Here is a 19,884-nt window from a genome sequence, read left to right as displayed (position 1 = left end):
CATTGTGCCCCCCCCCTCTCCCCCAGATAAGCTGGAGGGAGTTCACAGCCAAGGGGAAAACAAGGAGTAGTTAGTTTCATTACTCTCTCCTCATGCAGTTCTCTGTTAAGATAATATTGTTTAAACACCTTTAGGTTTGATTTGACCTTGTTTGGGATATTTCAAGCTCTCATTATTTTTCTTTCCCAATGTTCTTGAGAAGCGTTTCTGCTTACTTTTATTGGCCAATTGTAAGCTTATGTTACATTAACTGTAGTGTATGGCAGAAAGTAACAAAATACACGTTTGAGGTATTTGTACCCTACTCGAATATTTTCTTCTGATGGCATAATTATATTGTACTTCTAAATCTATTATTTCACACACAACATATGACAATATGCAACAGGCTGCAACAATTGCCTGATGGATTAATTATATTATATAATTATATATATTATATAAATATTTTGACAAAAGTAAAATCAATTTTCATGGTGCTTTTTTCAGTTATTTGAATTAGTTGTAACCAACTCATTGGACATAACAGTCATGGTGAAGGTGTAACCTTTGCAGATTTTCTCAATGTAACCAAACACATTTCTCATTGAGCAAATGTCCTTTTAGTCAACCAAAGCCAGAGATGATGAGGTCTCAGATTATCAGTCCTTTCAATGATCTGTAATGGTGAGTGTGGAAGTGAAGCCTCAATGACTACTAGCTGGTGTGAACATAACTGTGCACAGCAGGTGGAGGAAAAACACCATCGTAACCAAAAGTATCTTTGCCGTGACTAAAATTTGGAGGAACTGAAGTGAAAAAGCAAAAGACGGATCAGTTATGGGACTCTAATCACAGCGGAAATATTCAGTGATAAAAATAATAATTTAAACACAATATAGAGATGGAGATGAATGAAATGTCATTCATCTGCCTTGTCATCCATATATAACAAATCGAGTTTTTAAAGTCATAAGTTACGGTTCCTAAGAACATCAGCGCAAACAGAGCGCCGACCACAAGAAATGTGGCAAGTGACTGTTGAGAAAATACTGGTTTCTGTTTGAGAAGAAACACTCAAATTGTATTTTTCTCCCCAAAAAAACCATAGTATATAAAGCTTGAATAAAACAGAACAGCCGTCTCTAAAAGCAAAAAGACAACTAAACTCAAAGGGATGAAAACACTATGACCTAAGCTGGTAAAGCACTAGTACACTGGTATCAATTACAGTTGGCCTCCAAGGCAAGTGAGTCAACAGATTGACGAAGATAATGTAACATGACGTTGCCAAGGAACACCAAAACAAAATCTTTTTTTTTTTCAAACGAAATATTTACTACATTTTTAAGGAACTACTCCAATAAAGTACAATATAAACACATTTTAATTTAAAAAAAACTCAGCTATTTTGACATTTGTCACAATATATTTTACCTTGGTTTAGTTTTATGGAGTTCTTATTAATGCTCTACGTGGTGCGCATGAATCACTGTAATATTTTCCCTCTAGTTCTCATAAACCTCCCAGATCCAAACAGTAACCAACTTATCAGTAGATAAATGTGAGAATGTGAAAATATTCTAATTGAAACACTGTAGGAAAAGTACAAACAAAAGTTAATACAAAACTATACACAAAAACAAACATAACCCGTTAACCAAATCCTATAAAATGACATGCATGTTGGTTGAGTGCAAATTATATGCTATATCATTTTCCTTGATATTTCTTTTTGTTTTACAAGTCTCCCTTTATGGCAAAAACTAGACTTTTCCAAGACGTTCCAAACAAGTTCCTGGGTAAAATACACTTTACGAGTAAAACTCCTGCGTGGAGAGACGTTTGATCCTTTTTGAGAGAAGAGATCATGATCGAACAACATCATGATTGAACAACATCATGATTGAAACGTTATAAAAGAATGTCTTCACCATATGAAGGTCCTGATGGTGGTAAAACGTTTAACCAATTATTTAACAAGGAAGCCAGCAAAGATTTCTTTAACAACCACAAATTAATATCACGCTTAAAAGCAGACCTACTAAATCTTAAATGACATCAACCATTATTCAATTAAAACACAGACCAAGCATCAACATAAAGAGAGAAGAAAGCCCTCTGGATTCACATATTACTCTTCAAATTTAAATACAAACTAGTATCCAATACTAAATGACACTCATGTTTCTTTGTGTGTGCACAAAAGCGTTGTGTTCACGTCGTGATGAACAGTGCAGGTCACTTCAGTAGCTTTTTCAGTTACTCCTTCGATTCTGCGTCCTCCTTCATCTTCTGCTCCTGCATGCGATTGCGAGTGGAGCCTTTATGAAACAAATCACCAATATGTTACCACACATCTACATGTGACGGCCAGAAAGGAAACAGGAAGAAGACGACGAAATGGGAAGATAAAACTGTAACTTGGTACATTAAGCATTTTTCACTTACTCATCTCTGCAAGCTTCAGTATCAGCGCAGAATCTCGTCCAGATTTGCTGTAAATTAAAAATACATATGTAAAAATTGAGCCTTATTGAAATAAAAGTACAAATACATAATCATTAGGGTTTCATTATGTTACGGCAAATATAACACCATAGTTATGACCGACCTGCTGTCGGCTTCATCTTGCCCGTCCACGTCGAACCGCAACCTCTTCAGAGGCTTCGGAGCCGAGCCGGGATCCAGACACCTCTTGAAGGAGCGTTCGCCACTGTTGACCATCTGGTTGATCTTCTGGAACCGATTGGGCAGCTGCAGACAAACACAGAACCCGAAAAGAGTGATTGAGGGAAAAGAGTCAAAAGAAATTGTTGGGTATCCTTTAATATGCAACGAAGGAAACAAAAGCGGCTCGTACCCCGAAGGATTCCCCGATTGATACCAGCATTCTGTGAAGACAAAAAACACAAATGAGGAAAAAATGTGCAAAAAGGCTTCTTTTTTCCACCTCAAAAACTACGTATGGGATCATGCTACTGATTGCAGAACTCACTTGGAACGAGGAGTCATGATACCCGGCGACATGCGTGAGCTTTTCAGAGGGGAGATGTACACGTTGTTGCTGCCGGGCACTCGTAGAGGTGAATTGGGGAACTTATAAGGGCTCCGGGGTATTTGTGGGATCGGAGAGAGGGTGGGTGGCTACAAAAACAAGAAAGAGCGACAGCGAGAAGGTTACGTCACATCCTCACATGTACCTGCGTTTGTCAAGAGTCAAACTGGATCTCACCCTGGTAGACGCATACTGCAGGATGTTGGTTTTCAGCTTCTGCATGAACACTTGGTTGTAGAAGACGATGATGGAGTCGTAGTGGCCCTCGGCGATCAACACGTGCTTAAAGGTCTGCAACCCAAAATGTGATGCAAAGACGCGTTCAAAAATAATTCTGCTTGCAGTGCGATGACAGCTGCATTAATAAAAGGACAATAAAAGTGATGTGTCTTAAAAGGAGTCACCTCCTGGTTGGTGTTGGCCATGTCCTTGTAAGCTGTGACGATGGTCTTGAAGCGCAGATCAACACTCTTCACTTTACAGATGGCATACATGGCCGACATCATCAACTGCAAGAACGAATGAGAAGCAGTTTGAGATGAAAAACAAAAAAACGAATAAAAAGACTGAGAAAGAGAAGCAGAGAGAAGAAGGGGGGCGAGGGAACAAGAGTGTGTCGTCGGGTCACCTGGTCGAGGTGACGGTCTCTCATCAGCTCGTGCTCGTGCTGCAGCGTGTGCTGGAACAGCGTCCATATGATGGGCTCCAGTTCGGGGTGGGAGGAGAGCAGGGAGGAGCAGAGCAACTGCAGCCTGGTGTACGCCAGGCGGTACACTAGAAACAGAGGAACACCACACTGAAAAAAAAAGACCTGTGGACCCGAGTTCTGAATAGGGAACAAACTACTTGTTATCTTTTTACAACTTCCGCAACTGCAACTGTAGTGACTTGTATTAATATTTTATTTCAATTTTATTTAGTTCAAACAAGAAATCCATGCCTGACAAAAAAGCAAATGTTACTGATTTGGTTTTGTTTTTAATATAAAAAAAGAGTTGACAGTGTTTACCCACATAGAAGGAGCATAATTTAAATAACACACAATGAACAATGGGGCCGCCGTCTTACATTTTTTATAGAAGAGGCTGAGCGAGTTGGATTTTGGGAGTCGTGGAGTTTGGCCAGCGGGCTGGTTTAAAGTTTGAGAAGTGGGCGTGGCCGGGGATTCGGGAGGCAAGTCACGAAGGCCTCCACGCACGGGGGACAGGTACCTGTGAGGACATGGCAGAAACGAAACGGGCCCCATCAGTTACATCATCAACAGGAAGCTGAACAGGGTAATTTCCACTAGATCTACACCAGCAGTCATTTAGGATAAAAGGGAGAAGAACAAGTTCAAACAGGACAGACGTCATGGAAATGAACAGATGTCTTTTCATTTGGATTCCGTGCCGCTGAGCCATTACTTCGTCACAACGAGCTCTTTACTTATGACTCGCCGTGGTTTCACAACAGCTAAACGGGTAACGGGACGGGCTCTCGCTGCAAGCGGGGAGACAGACAGCAGATTGTGGGATTTCACACTCACAGGTCAGCTGCGGTGTGGTTGTGCTGCAGCGGTTGGCTGATGCTGGCCGGGGTCTCCACCTGATCTGCTGCTCCGCCTCCATGCTCCTGCTTCAGCAGCTCAAACACCGGCGAGTTCTGAGGAAACGCAGAGCATGAAAAGCATGTTGAGAATTGCCTCGTACCGTTTACTGGAATTCTATTAGAGAAACAAAACCTAGTCGAAAGCGGGAAAAGCTTCGGGAAGTTTTCCGAACTCCATCAAGGTACGAGCAAAGCAATCAGTCAACAGCCTGATGCGGATTGGAGTTTTACCAAGACATGAGTGGTCGAGCAGGAGCTCAACGCTTTGCAAATAAATCAATCACCAGATAATTTAATCAGATAAATAATCAGTCATTAGTGACTTGGCAGTCTGTTAATTAGATCAATGAAAGTTTGATGAATTGTATTTAACTGAAGAACATACGGGAGGAACAAGAATCAGGGACGTTTTGAAGCAAGCGTGCGCCTTATTCAATGCAAACATAATTAAATGTTTGATAAAAGAGTATCAGTAAGTATTAAGTTTATTACCAGAAATTAGGTCATTTGGAATTGCAACATGTGTGCATCATCTAAATGATTCACTCCCGTTTTGAGAAACAAAGAGAAACAAGTGAGGCAATAATAAAGGGTCTGTGTACACAGGTAATTTCTTTTGTAAAAGCCTAACAGTCAAATTCTAGTGGGCTGATAATATTCGTCATGTTGAACCGAGGACACTCTTTATAGTACCCAATCTGATTATAGTGATCGCCACAGAAATCCCATTAACCATGAATCATTAATCACATGAGACAAACAGAGAAATCCCCCACTACACACAATATCACCGTAGACACTTCAAGTCATGCAGACGAGTGGTTTACAAGAATATGAAAGTATTGTGATGAGATCATACAGGGACTGGGTGTGATTTACTACTCAGCAAATTTACACATATACAGCAGGTACTGACTTGCCATTAGAAAATTCTTTGTGTGACACATGCCACGCCTGTCTGACGCCACAGACATGTTTGAAAAGTACACCTGATTGCATCAACAGCATTCAGTGACATGTAATTTCCAAAGTTTGGGGATGTAGAATTAAACACCATAGATTTCTATTGTTTAATAAATAACACTATGATTTGTGTCATTACTCAGAACATCAAGCGAGCAATAAAAGGACTTTGGACCCCGGTGGAGGCTCCGCCCACTGTGCCTCAACAGTCCGGCGTGGTCTTTGGTCAGCCCCGAGCAGAGTACACCCTCCAGAGCAGAGACGTCATAATCAGCAAGCCGCGGCCCGCCCCCGGGCGGGTGCAGGAGCAGACAGGAAACCAAGGAAGGGACGAACCATTTGGCTGCTCGGTGGAGTTGAGGAGAGGCACATGACTTTTTTTTCTCTCGCAGGGGATCAACATTTCAACGGCAAAAGACTGAAAACTTGATTGACATGAGGATTATTGGGTGTTCAGGACAGCTTTCTTGTGCGGAACTGGAGGACTACTTTGGATACTATTACAGGCACTTTGAGGAGTTGCTGTATACTTTTCCTCGCTAAATGAAATACTCGTTTTACCTTTCGCTGGTTGGATTAATAAGCTGCACCTGGATTTTTTTATGACTTGACACAGGTAAACGGGGGAGGGGAACCTATTTACTCTGCACGCCGTACAGACCTATCAACCAGATTTAAAAAATGTCCAGCATGACACAATTTAACTTCACTCCGAATTCTTGCAACAAGAGTGATGACTTCAAGTACCCTCTGTACAGCTCGGTTTTCAGCCTTGTGTTTATTATCGGACTTTTCTTCAACATGGTGGCTGTGTACATTTTCGGCTGCACGCTGAAGCTGCGGAACGAGACCACAACCTACATGATCAACCTCGTAGTTTCAGACTGCCTCTTCGTCCTGAGCCTGCCGTTTCGGATTGTTTACTTCATCAAGCGGGACTGGGTGTTTGGAAGCGTGCTCTGCAAGGTCTCCGTGGCCCTGTTCTACACCAACATGTACGGCAGCATCCTCTTTCTCACGTGCATCAGCGTGGACCGTTTCCTGGCCATCGTGCACCCGTTTCGGTCCCAAGCAATACGTACCAAGAGGAACGCCAAGCTGGCCTGCTGTACGGTTTGGGTGATGGTTCTCTCTGGAAGCATACCCACCGGGTTCCTTTTGGACACCACTTCGCCCAAAAATGCCAACTCCTCTTCAAACTTCTGCTTCGAAAACTACTCCAAAAAGCAGTGGAGGGCTGAGCTGTCCAAAGTGGTGATTTTTATCGAGACCGTGGGCTTCATCATCCCCCTATTGGTCAACGTGTTCTGCTCAATCATGGTGCTGTGGACGCTGAGTAAACCCCACGCCATCAGTCGGGGGGGGAACCTCAACAAGAGAAAGATCTTGAGGATGATCATCGTGCATCTGCTCATCTTCTGCTTCTGTTTCATTCCCTACAACCTCAATCTCATCTTCTACGCCTTGGTCCGAACCAATGTGCTTCAGGGGTGCAACGCGGAAAACGTGGTCCGGACCATCTACCCCATCGCGCTGTGCCTGGCAGTGACCAACTGCTGCTTCGATCCGGTCATTTACTACTTCACTTCAGAGACCATACAGAGCTCCATCAAACGCAAGTCCACCGTGTGGCACAACGGTGCCAAGCTATTGGACAGGCTACATATGGACAGCACACAAAACAGTCCAAGTACAACACCTAAACACCTGACAATTCTGAGAACGAAAGTGTTTGACAGTGAGTCTACGATCTAGCCGCGGCTATGGTTGCGGGTCGTGATTAATGCTTCCGTCATTGCTGGTGAAATCCGAGCACGCAGGTGGAGGCCGAGTGGCTTGTGGATCATGACACACAAACACCATGGTTACAAGGAGTCACTCCCTCACTCTACGCCACAGAGAGTTAAGACTTTCATCTTCAGAGTGGAACGTGTGTTGCCGGCTAAAAGACTCTTTATCAAGGTGCCAACGCAACACAAACACGCTTAAGAAAGTTATTGTTGTGGGTTGATGATGTGTATCATTGCCGATAACGGATGTGTGCATGGTGCTGCACGTAATCAGCCTCAAAGACAATTTGTCTTATTCCTCAGAGCGGATTCTCGTCATTCTTAAGTATTATAACTTTTGTGTGTACTGTACTGCGCTTAAGGCCCATCATAGAGGACAATGCTCCATCCCAGCTTCATCAGTTATAACGCAAATAAAAGTTGTTAACTTAAAAAAAAGGGTTTTGAGTTTGACATTCCCTACTTGTTTGACAGAGTGTGTCGTTGTGAAATATTTCACATTAGCAGGTCGACTGTTGTTCATATGCAACTCGCTCCGGGTAGCATCACATTATCGTTCTAGAGCGATTAGTTATGTGGGTGCCAACAACACTGCTACGGGTACTGGGTGGGGTTGGGCGGTGTCATAATGCACAAGAAGTCAAATTCTATTTAGAATGGAGATTACAGTCGTGGTGAAGTGAAACCGGGTAACATTGCAGTAGCACCGCTAACGAAAGGCCTCATTTAAGTAAGTGGTCTTAAAAATAGTGGGATGTTAAAAAAATATATATATATTTTAAAAAAAACACTAAATCAGAGACGAACAGTAACGGGAACACAAAGCTCACACTGCAAATGGAATATTCTGATTTTGTTTCTCTGCAAAAGCTGCATGATGAAAGACCGGGCATCACCGCATTCCTGGTGAGAGGCTCAGCCGGAGGGTCTGCAGCAAAGACTCATCGCTGCTCTGGATTGTGAAACATAAGCAGGCGAGCGACAACATGCCTCATATGAGAGAAGCTAGTCTACTAAATAGAGGGGGGTTGGGTGTTGCAGCAATCTTGAGACAGCGCTGATGAACGCAATGTAAACAAAACGAGAATCCTTGAGACAATGGAGTCAAACTTTAGGAAAAGTCATTACACTCTAATCAAGATTCACTTGACTTTCTCTACCAAACACCAAATATTTGTAATTGTTTATGTCTAATTGTTTTGAACAGTTCTCATATATTTTAGTACATGTGATGACCAACAGCGCAAGAGGATAAATAAGTTCTCGCTGAAGACATGTTTCTTCCTACATTTGTTATTTACATATTCCGTCAAATTCCACGGATAGTGTGTAGTGAAGTCGTGCTAAGCAAAATAAATAGTCAAACAAAGAATCCAGAACCCAGCTTTGAGTATAGTTTCATTCTTTTTCTTCACTCAGACTCAAAGCTGAAACGCGAGATACAAGATTACACCTCCTTCTTTCAGTGCATTATTACTATTCCTCCATCCGTAGAGTTAATGATCAACTGCAACCCCTTGTGTAGGTTTTAAACAAGCAGCCATAAACACGACGCCAACAAAACAATCTGTGCTCAATTGTAAGGCTGATCACAGAAATGCAGTTGAAAGTTAAACTTAGTTTGGTTCAGACCAGATGGCGGGCTGTCCTCTAGGCAACCTAGTCCCCCGCATTCATTAAATTAACACGGCAATAAGCGGATTTGATGTTTAGACTAAATGAGTTAGTGGTAAAAAACAAAGCATAAGAGGTGTGCGTAGGAGTGGAGCCGGGGATGGAGGGGAGGGGACCCTCATCTGCGTGCGAGTGTGGGCGGGTTCCCCTCAGCAGCTTCTGCATCATCACGGGTCCCTAACAAGCCGCCGTGCAGCTCCACGCCAGCTCTGTCCTGCTGTCATTGGATCCACGAGGGCGCAGATACAGGTGAGGGACAATGCTTTCTCTTTCTTTAGTCTTTTCAGTTTTACCGATTGCACTTTGAGTTTTAAAAGCCCAGTGAACAAGCGGAGGGAGCCAGCTATAACTGTGCACATTCATTGTTAAAGTCTGAAACATCTTTTTTGTATGCATTCAAAAGACGTTTAACAATTGAGAAAATGTTTTTCTTTCAATGCCTTATTGTGTCATCAAAATAAAATAAATATAAATAATAAATATTGCTGAGAATGAATTGGTTTTTGTATTCAAAATTGTATTTTTGAAATGTACTGATGATACTAGTGCTTCTCTTGTAATTCATCAGTCACTCTTATTGGTTGAATTCAAGGTCATTTTGTGTCTTGTGTGAAATGGCTGGTGAATTGGTGACAAAAAATGAATAATGGTGTAAGATGGAGGAAAAGATCCAACAAATGCTGATGACACACCAAACGCAGCAAGTGGAAATAACGCTTATATTTAGACCCTTTCGGATAATTAAAGTTATTGAATGAAATAAAAAATTACAATCAAGTTAAATCAACACCTCTGACCTGCTCAACAAATGGGAAAATGGGAATTTACTGCAGGGGCAACAGCTTTTAACAAGGTGAGGTGGTTATTTTTTCTCATTCTGCATGCAATGAAAATAAAACGTCTGCTTTTTTTACGAGAGCAGCAAGTGGCAGTTAAAACTTTATTGACGATTGACTGTCGGCTGACGCCGTGTCACCTCTGCAAATTTCCATCCCATAAAACAGCAGGCATTTTCAGTTCATTAGGTTTCCTCTTGCCACAGCTGAAGCGACTCAACCTGTTCCTTCCTCCCGTCTTAGACGCCCTTCCACCAGACTCATTTCCTCCAGACGCAAGCGGATTATCTCGGCACATGGAGTCGTGGAATATGACTGATGTGCCAGCAAGGACATTCTCTCCTCTGTCCAACTGCACCGTGGACACCAGCTACCGCTTCACCTTCTATCAGGCGTCCTACGGGGTGATCTTCGTGCTGGGGCTGGCCACCAACAGCCTGGCCCTGCGCCGACTGTGCGCCTCTCCGCGCACCATGAACAGCACGGCCATCTACATGCTCAGCCTGTCGGCTGCCGACTTGTTTTTTATAATCTCTCTGCCCCTGAGAATCTACTACTACCACCAAAAAGCCAGAGCCTTGTCGTCCGAGGCGGCGGACCCGCCCAGCTGGACCCAGGGGGCCGGATACTGCCACCTCACTTTCTTCCTCAAATACATCAGCTTGTACGGGGGCATCTTCTTCCTGGTGTGCATCGCGGTGGACCGCTACTTTGCGGTGGTGCACCCGCTGGCCTCGACCCTGCGCAGGCGGCGCGTTGCACGGCTGGTTAGCGGTGGGAGCTGGTGCCTGGTGCTGGGGCTCAGCGCGAGTCTGCCTCTGCTGCACTCGGCGGCCAGACGCCCACACCAGCCCTGTCTGCCGGACCCGTCCTCGCAGCGGCAACGCGCCATCATCCTGGCGGCCCTGGGCCTGGTGCAGGGGTCATTCCTGCTGCCGACTGCGCTGCTTCTCTGCAGCTACAGCAGAGTGCTGGGCGTGCTGCGCCGGCCGAGGGGGCGCTCCCGCGGCCAGCGCCGCAGCCGGCGGCACACTCTCACCATCATCTACTGGGTGCTGGGCATCTTCCTGCTGTGCTTCGTCCCCTATCACATCAACCTGCTGGGATACACGCTGACGCACGTGGGGCTGCTGCAGCACTGCGGCCTGGCCAAGGTGACCAAGGCTGTGCACCCCGTGGTGTTATCACTAGCCAGCTGCAACTGCTGCCTCAACCCTCTCGTTTACTATTTCTCCAGCAGCCTGGTGCACAGGGAGGCGCCCGGCAGCGGGGGCAGCGGCAGCCAGTGACCGAGCGTTTGTTTCTTTATCATTATCTCAAGGTTTCATTATCATTATCTCAAGGTCTCCACACGCCTTTGTACAACAAATTCCATACAATTGACAAGGACTTTGTATATGAATATACAGTATCCCATAAACCACTTCTTAGTGTAAATAGGGTATCGGTATTTTTGGCAGGAGTTTGTTGGTTGGTTTATTTTAGCGCTCCAGTCTGGGGTTCAGTACCATGCACATTGTCACTTAATCATTTGTTCAGTATAATATGTCCGTATGTGTTAGTGAAATATTTAAATGCAATATTTTTTATACAGAGTGAATGTTGAATTTGGGTGGAACCTACTGCCGGGAAGTATTATGCCTCTGTTAATCTGACAAAAATGATTTTTTCTTTTCTTTTTTTTAGGGTTAGCATGTGGATTCCTGTGTAATGGTCAAAAAAATGTTTTGTAATGCCAAATATACCGGTGACTTACAAAATGGAATGAGTTCATCCTTGAGTTTAAGTGAATATTTGTGGCAGATTTAAAAAAATGTTCCTTCCAGGCATTACTGAGACAACGCGTTCCCGGGAAATGACCCACCCAAAACATAACGCTTCCGTTCCCAGCAGTAGCAGGAGACCGATAACAATCAGATAACAATGCTGATGAAACGTGATTGAGTTCATATGTTGTTATTGCATGTAAAGTATTCAAATGAGGTAATACTACATGCCAATCTTTTCTTTCTTCTCATCAGACAATAAATGCTAAATGTACGTCTCCTTGTAGAGTCTGAGTTTTAATGCTCTTTATGCATGCACCCCATTAACAAGCTTTGATACTATTGTTGTCATTATTATTATTATTATTATGTTGTAGTGATGGGAGGAAAAACAAACTGACCCTCCTCCATGCAATCCTCTCCATGATGAGGTTCTCGCAGGTCTCCAGGTGTTTGACGATATCTTTGCTCAGAGTGGGCTCGGCCTTGATGAAACTCTCGATGACTTTGTAGAAGTCAAAGGCGGGCAGGTGGACCACATCCAGTATCCAGGGGAAGCACAAGTCGTTTTCAACTGGGTTACTGGCACCAGCATGGTTGAATCCTCTGGTCATAAAGCTGCTCTCTAATCATCAAGCACAAAACAAATAATGACGACTTATTGCACATTATTACGGACGATCGTGAATACAATCCAGTTCTTTCAGACTGTGACGGCGTGTGTTAATATTCAGTAGGAAAATCACATGACAAACCTCCATACGTTGCCATCACCACCTCCAAAGCGCAGGCCAACAGCGATGTGTGAAATGTGGCGTCATTAAGGAGTTTACTGGAACAGAATTCATATCATTTAGCTGAAGGGAAATTGTGTGTCGCTACGGATGAATGAGTCCTGTATAATTAAAACAAACATTTTCATTAACTTCTTAACTGTGATAAAAAAAAATTAAAAAAAGAAACATACCTGAAATTTTGTACAGACAGTCGCTTCTCTTCCTACAAATTGGGAAGGAAATCAACACAACTTATATGAGTTATTTCAGAAATGTATGTCATCTACAGTCCCTGTGAGTTGCTTCATATACATTATATATATGTCTAACTGTCCACACTGGGAACTTGATTCTACATATTTTTGAATAAATAAAAAGTACCGATTTCAGCATCGCCTCCATGATTTTGTAATACAGTCTGACGCCAAGTTTGAATCTCTGAAAGACAAAAGAAATACACACGTCACACACTGAATCATTTGAGAATGGTGAGCATCGTCGTCGCCGTCGTCGTCGTCTTCTTCTTCTTCTTCTTCTGTGTCAGTTCTCACCTGCCAACCAAGTGCTACACAGTGCGGGCCGACTGCCTCTCCAAACCTTTGGCTGAAATCCTGCCCGACCGTCTCCAAGCGCTTCAGCACATCCTGCGTCGGGTCCACGGTGCAGTTCTGATTACAAGAAATAGAAAAAACGGAAAAATACATGAGAAAAAGTTTAATGGGACATTTCAAATTGGCGTTCATTACTCGTAGAGACTTACTTTGAAATATGTAGCCAGGTTATTAGATGGCTGATCGCCGTTGGAGGTGAGATCCCCCCTCAGGTCCCGAATGGAAGTCATGACAGCTCTGATAATAAATAAATACAATCAGAAAGGGCTGAAGGGAAGACATGAACCTAGAAAATACCACAATGAACAATCCCCAATGAACGGCATACAGTGTAAGTGACGCTAAACACGTCTATTTGTGGACAAATACACATCTTCAAAGGTTATCATATTTGCTTTAAGAATCTGTATCTGTGTAGATGATATGGTACAATTTGAGATCTCCAAACAAGAAGAAATTAGTTCTCAGTCTGTGTTTACATGATGGTATAATTTGAATCTTTGCTTATTCGGACTATGCTATCTTTCGGGGCAAGTGCTATTATCCCAATATACATGGCAGTGAATAAATCGAGTCATTGGCCGAAAGCAGGTCATATCCGATACGATAGGTGGCGCTGTTTTCATTATAACTAGTTGTGATACACCCATTTCCGCTTGACCGCTTCACCACTACCAACAACAACAACATCAACATTTCGAGAAAGATGGCGAACGGAGAACAAGGTGATGCTACATCCCTCTACTATGTGTGCGTGATGTTAATAGGAGTACAGCGAATGCGAATGGCACTATTGGCTGATTTGATAACAAAGAGAAGACGCCGTCGGGATCTCAAGCATCTCAAGTCCAGTTCCTTATCCGATTCACCGTTACATGCCGCAATAGTCGAACTATCAACTGGATCGGATCGAGTTATCCAGGGGTGTTAGTCGGATCGTAGTCGGACCGCACATAGTCGGACAAAGGGGTTTACATGAAGCGGATAATTTGATTTCAGTCTGTCAGTTATTCGAATCCCTGTAACCACGCTGAGTCTTCCCGTTAGGATTTCAGCAGGTGAGTAACTGCTCACCTGATTGGGGTCTGTGGAGGAATGAGTACTTCTTCATCTGGCAGGTTCTTCTTTGGGGTTTTCTCCTCCTGTAATCTGAAAACAGCGGCCGGCGATTATTTCACCCGATTTACTCCGACCGACATCAAAACGCTCAATTGTGAAGAAGAGAGGAAAATTACATCTCCACTTTAGAAGGAAGAACCGTCTCATCTCCGTCAAAAAACAGTCGCCCATCAATGTCTCTACTCTTGAGGTAGTGGTCTTCGTATTGTTGGTTGAGGTCTTTAGCCTGGGGCGGAAATGAAAGGTTACCCATTGTGCCCCCCTCATACATGCATTCATGTTCATTATTCATGTACATGCAAGGTTGTTCAACAGTGGCCGAAGAGTTCACCTCTTTGACATAAGTCCCAAGATGCTAAATTGCACTCTAACAAAAGCAGAGCAGGGTGCCCTTCAACGTGTTAAATAATTGCTGCAGCGTACATGAGCCGCTCACTTCTCCACCACAATATACGAGGTACAGAAAATGATCCGACATTAACAACAAGAACATTAACAATTTCACAGTTTCCAAAGAAAAGCCAACTACTCCTCAGACTGAGCAATCTTGAGGGCTGACAATACATCACATCCGCTAAATTCAAGTTTTACAGGTGAAATCTTAATCTGAAAATTTGATCTGCAATCAGAGCTCAGACAATGACTCGGGCCCCTCGCAGGCCAGATCGATTACCTCAGCAGAATGTTTACACAAGACACGTAGGTATATAAAGCACACCCCCTGCTCCGTAATCCGACAATATTACAGTAAAAATAAATAGGCCGAGTATTCTGAGCGCGTCAGTGTCCTTTGACTTCGTACCCGCCTCTGCAATAAACTACCCCGAGACGCTACAGTGGATCCCCTGCTTGAGTACACATTTTTCCTGACACCATTAATGTGAAACCAAACATGTAAAAGCAGTAAAGGGAACAACCAACAGCTGTCAGACACATAAAAACACTCAAAAATGGGAGCAAGCGCTAGGTGATAACTAATGGAAACCAAACAGCAGAGCAGGTGTCCACACCTACCTGAGGAAAATCTGGAGACTTCGAAAAGTCGAGAGACTCCAGGAAAGCCAAGAAACTGGTCTGGTATACATTCTTCACCTGCGAATATGGTTTGCATAGATGAGAACAAATATACAGAGGGCAAAAAATGGGTTTGTACGATAACTAGTATAAAGCTCTGGACCTCTTCTCCATTGCATTCATTCTCATTGCACAAGGTCTTCAGAAGCTGCAAATCCACCTCTGGCTCCAGCGGTCGGGACTTGGCCTTGCTCTGGCTGCGCCGAGATGTTCTTGTCGGAGGGCTCTGAACTTTGCTGATGGCTGATTCTAAGAGAGAAACATTCAAAAGGATTAGAACATTTCAATTCTGACGCTTTTATCCAAAGCAAATTACATTAAGTGCATTCAAGCAAGGGAGTACAGAGCACAGACCATTTTCCGCTTCTTGTGATTAAAAAACATGACAACACACTATTATACTATGCTATACAGTAGAGTAGAATAGAGTATTCACGCCCTTAAGGGATGAGCGTGAATCAGCCAATAAAGACCGATCTGATACCACAGCTTAATTATTTAGCTGTACGTCGCTCTGTGTATGAATATATTTTCTCCCACAGCTTCCTCACGTATGTGGCGTGACGTACTACCCGCACATCTAATCCGTCCTAAAGCTTGAATTACATCCCGTTTCAAATGGATTGTGTTGATAATCGCTTCAGTTATTTGAATCATGAATAGCATGAAATATAATATCAGTATCAGCTGAGCACATACGTACACTTTTAGGCAAAGAACAACGAGAAATCCTATTAAGTCTACAGCAACTAAAATAAGCATTCATGTTAAAATTCCAGCTGAAATAGTTTTTCCAGTCTTCAACAAAAAAAAACATCTCGGGCTTGAAAACTTTGCCACACAATAAAAATTCAGAAAGGTGTATAAAACACGGCCGGCTGAAGCTCACTGTAAAGAGGTTGCAGAAGGTCTGGAGGGCAACGCTTGATGAATAACTCCAGCGTACAAAGCAGCAGCTGGAATGATATGACCAGGTCATCCTCCATCTGCAAGGCCCTTCCTGCGAGGAGCACAGAAGCAGTGCATGAGAAGCAGCATCACAATACCAGCGCTGCAAACTGGAAACAACACAACATTCCTCCGATTCATTTGAGCTCTACGGCTGAGGAAGGAAGGTCGGAAAGTAGAAGAAGCAAGATGAAATCGGCTGTTATTTAAAATGTCTGACAACTTGATGTAATGGACCCCACACAGTAATAATATTGCAAAATCTTATCACACTGCAGATATGCGGAATTGCAAAATTCCGGGAATATTCAAAGTCGGAAACTTTCCATGGGAATTGAAGTGAATTACCGTGAATAAACTGGAAATTGTAAATGTAAAGAAAAAACAAAACAAAAAAAACAGTCCTTCTTGAGCGGGCGGGGCGCCCCCCCCTATTGAAACACCAAGGGTGAAGGTGTTTTGTGTGGAAATACATAAATCCTACTCTCACTGCTGTAATAAATTAGTCTACTGCATATGAATAAACTATTAGAATTAAACGGTAATCAATATGCCAGGTAACGACAAAGACGTTCAAAAACCGCAGAACGTTTTATGTTTACCTTTACAATTCTGGCAAACAATGTTCCCAACTACCCCGTAATAGGCTTTTAAGAAGAAGAAAAAAAGTCAACATTTTCACGATTAACCTGCCATGGAAAGTTTTGGCCCCTTTGCAATCTCACCCGGCCTTCACGTAATCCATTGTAATAAAAGGAAAAATATCCCCATACTCTGGGAGAACCTTCAGGAATTGTGGTCCCTATTAGCCAGTTAGATACACAAGAAAGTGGAAACGGGTCCAGATAGCGAGTGGACCCGTTAACATACCTTTCGCTAAAAGAAACATTGTCCAGCAGCTCCGCATGGTCTCCCTCTCCCTTGGAAAAGAGAGTGAAAAATGAATCCTGAAGCTGCATGATATCTTTTATAAAAAGCACTCAATTATCCACTACACAAGAACATAAAGAAAAGTTTCCAACTTACGGATTGTCAGAAGCCAGAGCAAAGATTTTCCTGCACGTTCTGAAACAAAATAAAAAAAGGTTGTCATCGGTTATAATTTCCCCCTTAACTACGTAAAGAAAGAACCTGCGCTGCATTGACGTGTTCACTCACTTCTCAAACCGCTGGTAGAGAGCCAGCAGCACACCATACTTCTTCTCCACTCGTGTGAGTGCTGAATTCACCTTGGAGCTGATGGTATCCATGTTCACATCCAACTTCCTCACCAGAGCTACAAACTGCGTTACACTTTTAAAAAAAAAAGTACATTTGTTTGAGATATAAAATAAATAAAACTGCACAAAACTGGACAATATATTTTATAACATAATACAAAACAATGTCTATTCAAAAAGGACTCATTTGACAGGCATTGATGTGTGGAAGTATTTGGCAAAACATGCATCAATACTACTCACTTCAGATTGACTGCTTTCAGAACTTGAGTTAAAGTGAAACTAGCAACATTCGCATCTGTCGCCGTCACAAACAGACAAGCAACCCAGACCTTCCTCGGACCGTCCTGAAATGAAATGGAGAAAGAAAAGTTAACAAAGTAATACAATTTGAATCACGGTTATCCTGGTCGGGAAGGTCAATATTGAAGCTAAAACATATAACCAATAGATCTGTTATAACAAGGCAATACCACCGTGTATGTTTTAATTCTATCTGATCCACCCACTTTTTCATAGACTACTTAGATTTCCTTTAACAGAAGGTGGGAAAAGAAAAAAAAAACTCCAACAGCCTTTGGAATGTCGGAGACAAGGCAAGCTTGACTTTCCATTTAGAAATTCCAGAGAGTTTTGTCCATCCACCACGTGCCAAGAACGTCACACATGAGCTCAAACCGGCACGCTGGCAACACTGATGAAGATGATAACAGATGACTTGTTACAGCGTCACACAAGGGATCGGTCTGCTGATTACGTGACAAGAAATGCAAAAGAGCAGCTTGCGCCTGTGAACTTCTTTCAAAATGATTAACATAGAAAATGAGACGATTTCTTATGCAAAAACCATACAGTAGACGTTAGTAGTAAAATTAAGTGTGTATAATGCACTTCTTTATTGAACAAAGCTTTCTTTTCTTGAGAAGAGAATCACCATACATAATGAGGTTTGGTTGTGGGGACGATGTTCATTTGAATGATTGTGGACAGGATGCCAAAGTGGGCATTTTATTTTATTCTTATCTGAAGTGTAAACGGTGTGAAGTAAGAAAAGTGAGCTGGCTTCAAAAGGGACACTTTTTTTGGTCCTCTTGTTCGGTGGTTTTCAACCTCAGCACTCAATTCCAACTCCGAGCCATTGTCTTTGTTTCAACAAGATACCCAACAGGCCCACACAAGACTACGAAGATATTGACACACAACGTTTTAAAATACGTACGGCGATTTCATCCATGGACACCTGGACGCTTTTCCATAGCGCCCAGGAACGCTCGCACACCAGGTCCGTCACATGGAGGCTCTTACACAGCGTCACGAACTCCGCATCCTTGTCCCTGTGCCTGGAGGACGGCGACCAAGAGTCAACATCATAGAGAACATCATCCCCCCGTTTCAGGACACCAACACGCACCGATGAAAATGACCCCACGGTGTCTGACCCGGATGCTATTTGTTTATGTTTTAGCAGTTTTACAGTTTATTCTTAAATGGGACTGAAACGTGGTAGTCGTGTTACTGAAACGTAACATCTCTGTATTAGTTCGAGCTGGCATTGCGGGGCCGTATAGTTCCGAGCAGCTAGCTTAGCTTAGCTAGTCAGCCTGACGGTTTGCTAATAACGAATAGCTGCCACTAGCTAAACGCGGAGGCACAGCGTAGACATTAAGTACACGGTAAACAACAAACGCTATTTTGTTCACTGCTGAGACCGCGTGGCGGCAAAAAATATATTACGTCTTACTTTTTAAAAGACAACTCTGGACACTCCTTCTTGTTTGGGGAGACACTTTCAGCACTTTTCACATCCTTGATCTGTGTCGTCCCAGAATTGCGCTTCTTGGGTGGCATCTTGGTGTACGGTTGCCTTAAAAGGTAATATAGTAGTTAAATAGGGAACTCTGTGTGGCGGCAGTGAATTTGATGGCCTGAGTTTAAAATCCACTGCACGAGTTCCGTGGCAACAATACAACAAAACTTAGCGTTGCTTGACTTCCTGCAACCGTTTTGAAGTGGGCGCTGGTTTTGCATCACAGCTGCGCGCCGCGGAATGTCGTTGCCGCCAGTGAGTCAAGCTTTGGACCCTCAACCCCACTCAGTGATTATAACTCCGTGTATACTAACCACCCCACTCAGTCTAGATGATATTTTGTCTCCGATCAAACATTGTGCCCTCAACAGTGTCATTAGATAACCACGTTATAGCGCTATATTTTCCTAAACTCCCCACAAGAGTCATATTATAGGGATCACGTGACACCCTGCAAACGAACGAACCCAAGCTGACGAAACGAAAACGCGGGAAAAAATATATACGCAGCATCCGGTCATTAGCATTTATCCCGCCATTAACAACTACTAAATATGTAAATCGAAAAGTTTGACGTAATTTCAGCAAATATAATAGAGGCATAGTTATGATTTGATGGTGTAGAACGTACTTATGTCTATTCTATTGCGCCTCCCATTTTAATTGAGGTTAC

General features: G+C 43.1%; 3 protein-coding genes across 3 annotated transcripts; 2 read left to right on the top strand and 1 right to left on the bottom strand.

The window, feature by feature from the left end:
- Window positions 1-1,292: 1,292 nt before the first annotated feature.
- Window positions 1,293-19,638, bottom strand: rb1 (retinoblastoma 1). The gene is made up of 27 exons (XM_078105124.1): window positions 19,146-19,638; window positions 18,624-18,744; window positions 17,648-17,751; window positions 17,343-17,477; window positions 17,211-17,249; window positions 17,055-17,104; window positions 16,126-16,236; window positions 15,340-15,485; window positions 15,177-15,254; window positions 14,279-14,388; window positions 14,118-14,192; window positions 13,193-13,280; window positions 12,984-13,100; window positions 12,814-12,870; window positions 12,624-12,655; window positions 12,412-12,488; window positions 12,058-12,281; window positions 4,566-4,681; window positions 4,106-4,248; window positions 3,666-3,811; window positions 3,442-3,546; window positions 3,215-3,328; window positions 2,978-3,126; window positions 2,843-2,873; window positions 2,594-2,736; window positions 2,431-2,477; window positions 1,293-2,303 (listed from the first exon to the last, which is right to left on the bottom strand). The coding sequence occupies exons 1-27, from the start codon at window positions 19,250-19,252 to the stop codon at window positions 2,242-2,244; spliced, it is 2,727 nt and encodes a 908-aa protein (XP_077961250.1). The 5' UTR covers window positions 19,253-19,638; the 3' UTR covers window positions 1,293-2,241.
- lpar6b (lysophosphatidic acid receptor 6b) lies at window positions 5,849-7,818 on the top strand. Its single transcript, XM_040181279.2, has one exon. It carries the CDS (start codon window positions 6,272-6,274, stop codon window positions 7,343-7,345), a length of 1,074 nt encoding a protein of 357 aa, XP_040037213.2. The 5' UTR covers window positions 5,849-6,271; the 3' UTR covers window positions 7,346-7,818.
- On the top strand, window positions 7,968-11,931 carry LOC120822019 (lysophosphatidic acid receptor 6). The gene is made up of 2 exons (XM_078105134.1): window positions 7,968-9,303; window positions 10,134-11,931. Exon 2 carries the CDS (start codon window positions 10,187-10,189, stop codon window positions 11,177-11,179), a length of 993 nt encoding a protein of 330 aa, XP_077961260.1. The 5' UTR covers window positions 7,968-9,303; window positions 10,134-10,186; the 3' UTR covers window positions 11,180-11,931.
- Window positions 19,639-19,884: the final 246 nt, after the last annotated feature.

Source organism: Gasterosteus aculeatus, chromosome 7 (assembly GCF_964276395.1).
Source record: "Gasterosteus aculeatus chromosome 7, fGasAcu3.hap1.1, whole genome shotgun sequence".
Taxonomy (NCBI): domain Eukaryota; kingdom Metazoa; phylum Chordata; class Actinopteri; order Perciformes; family Gasterosteidae; genus Gasterosteus; species Gasterosteus aculeatus.
This window is presented reverse-complemented; position numbering and strand designations above follow the sequence as displayed.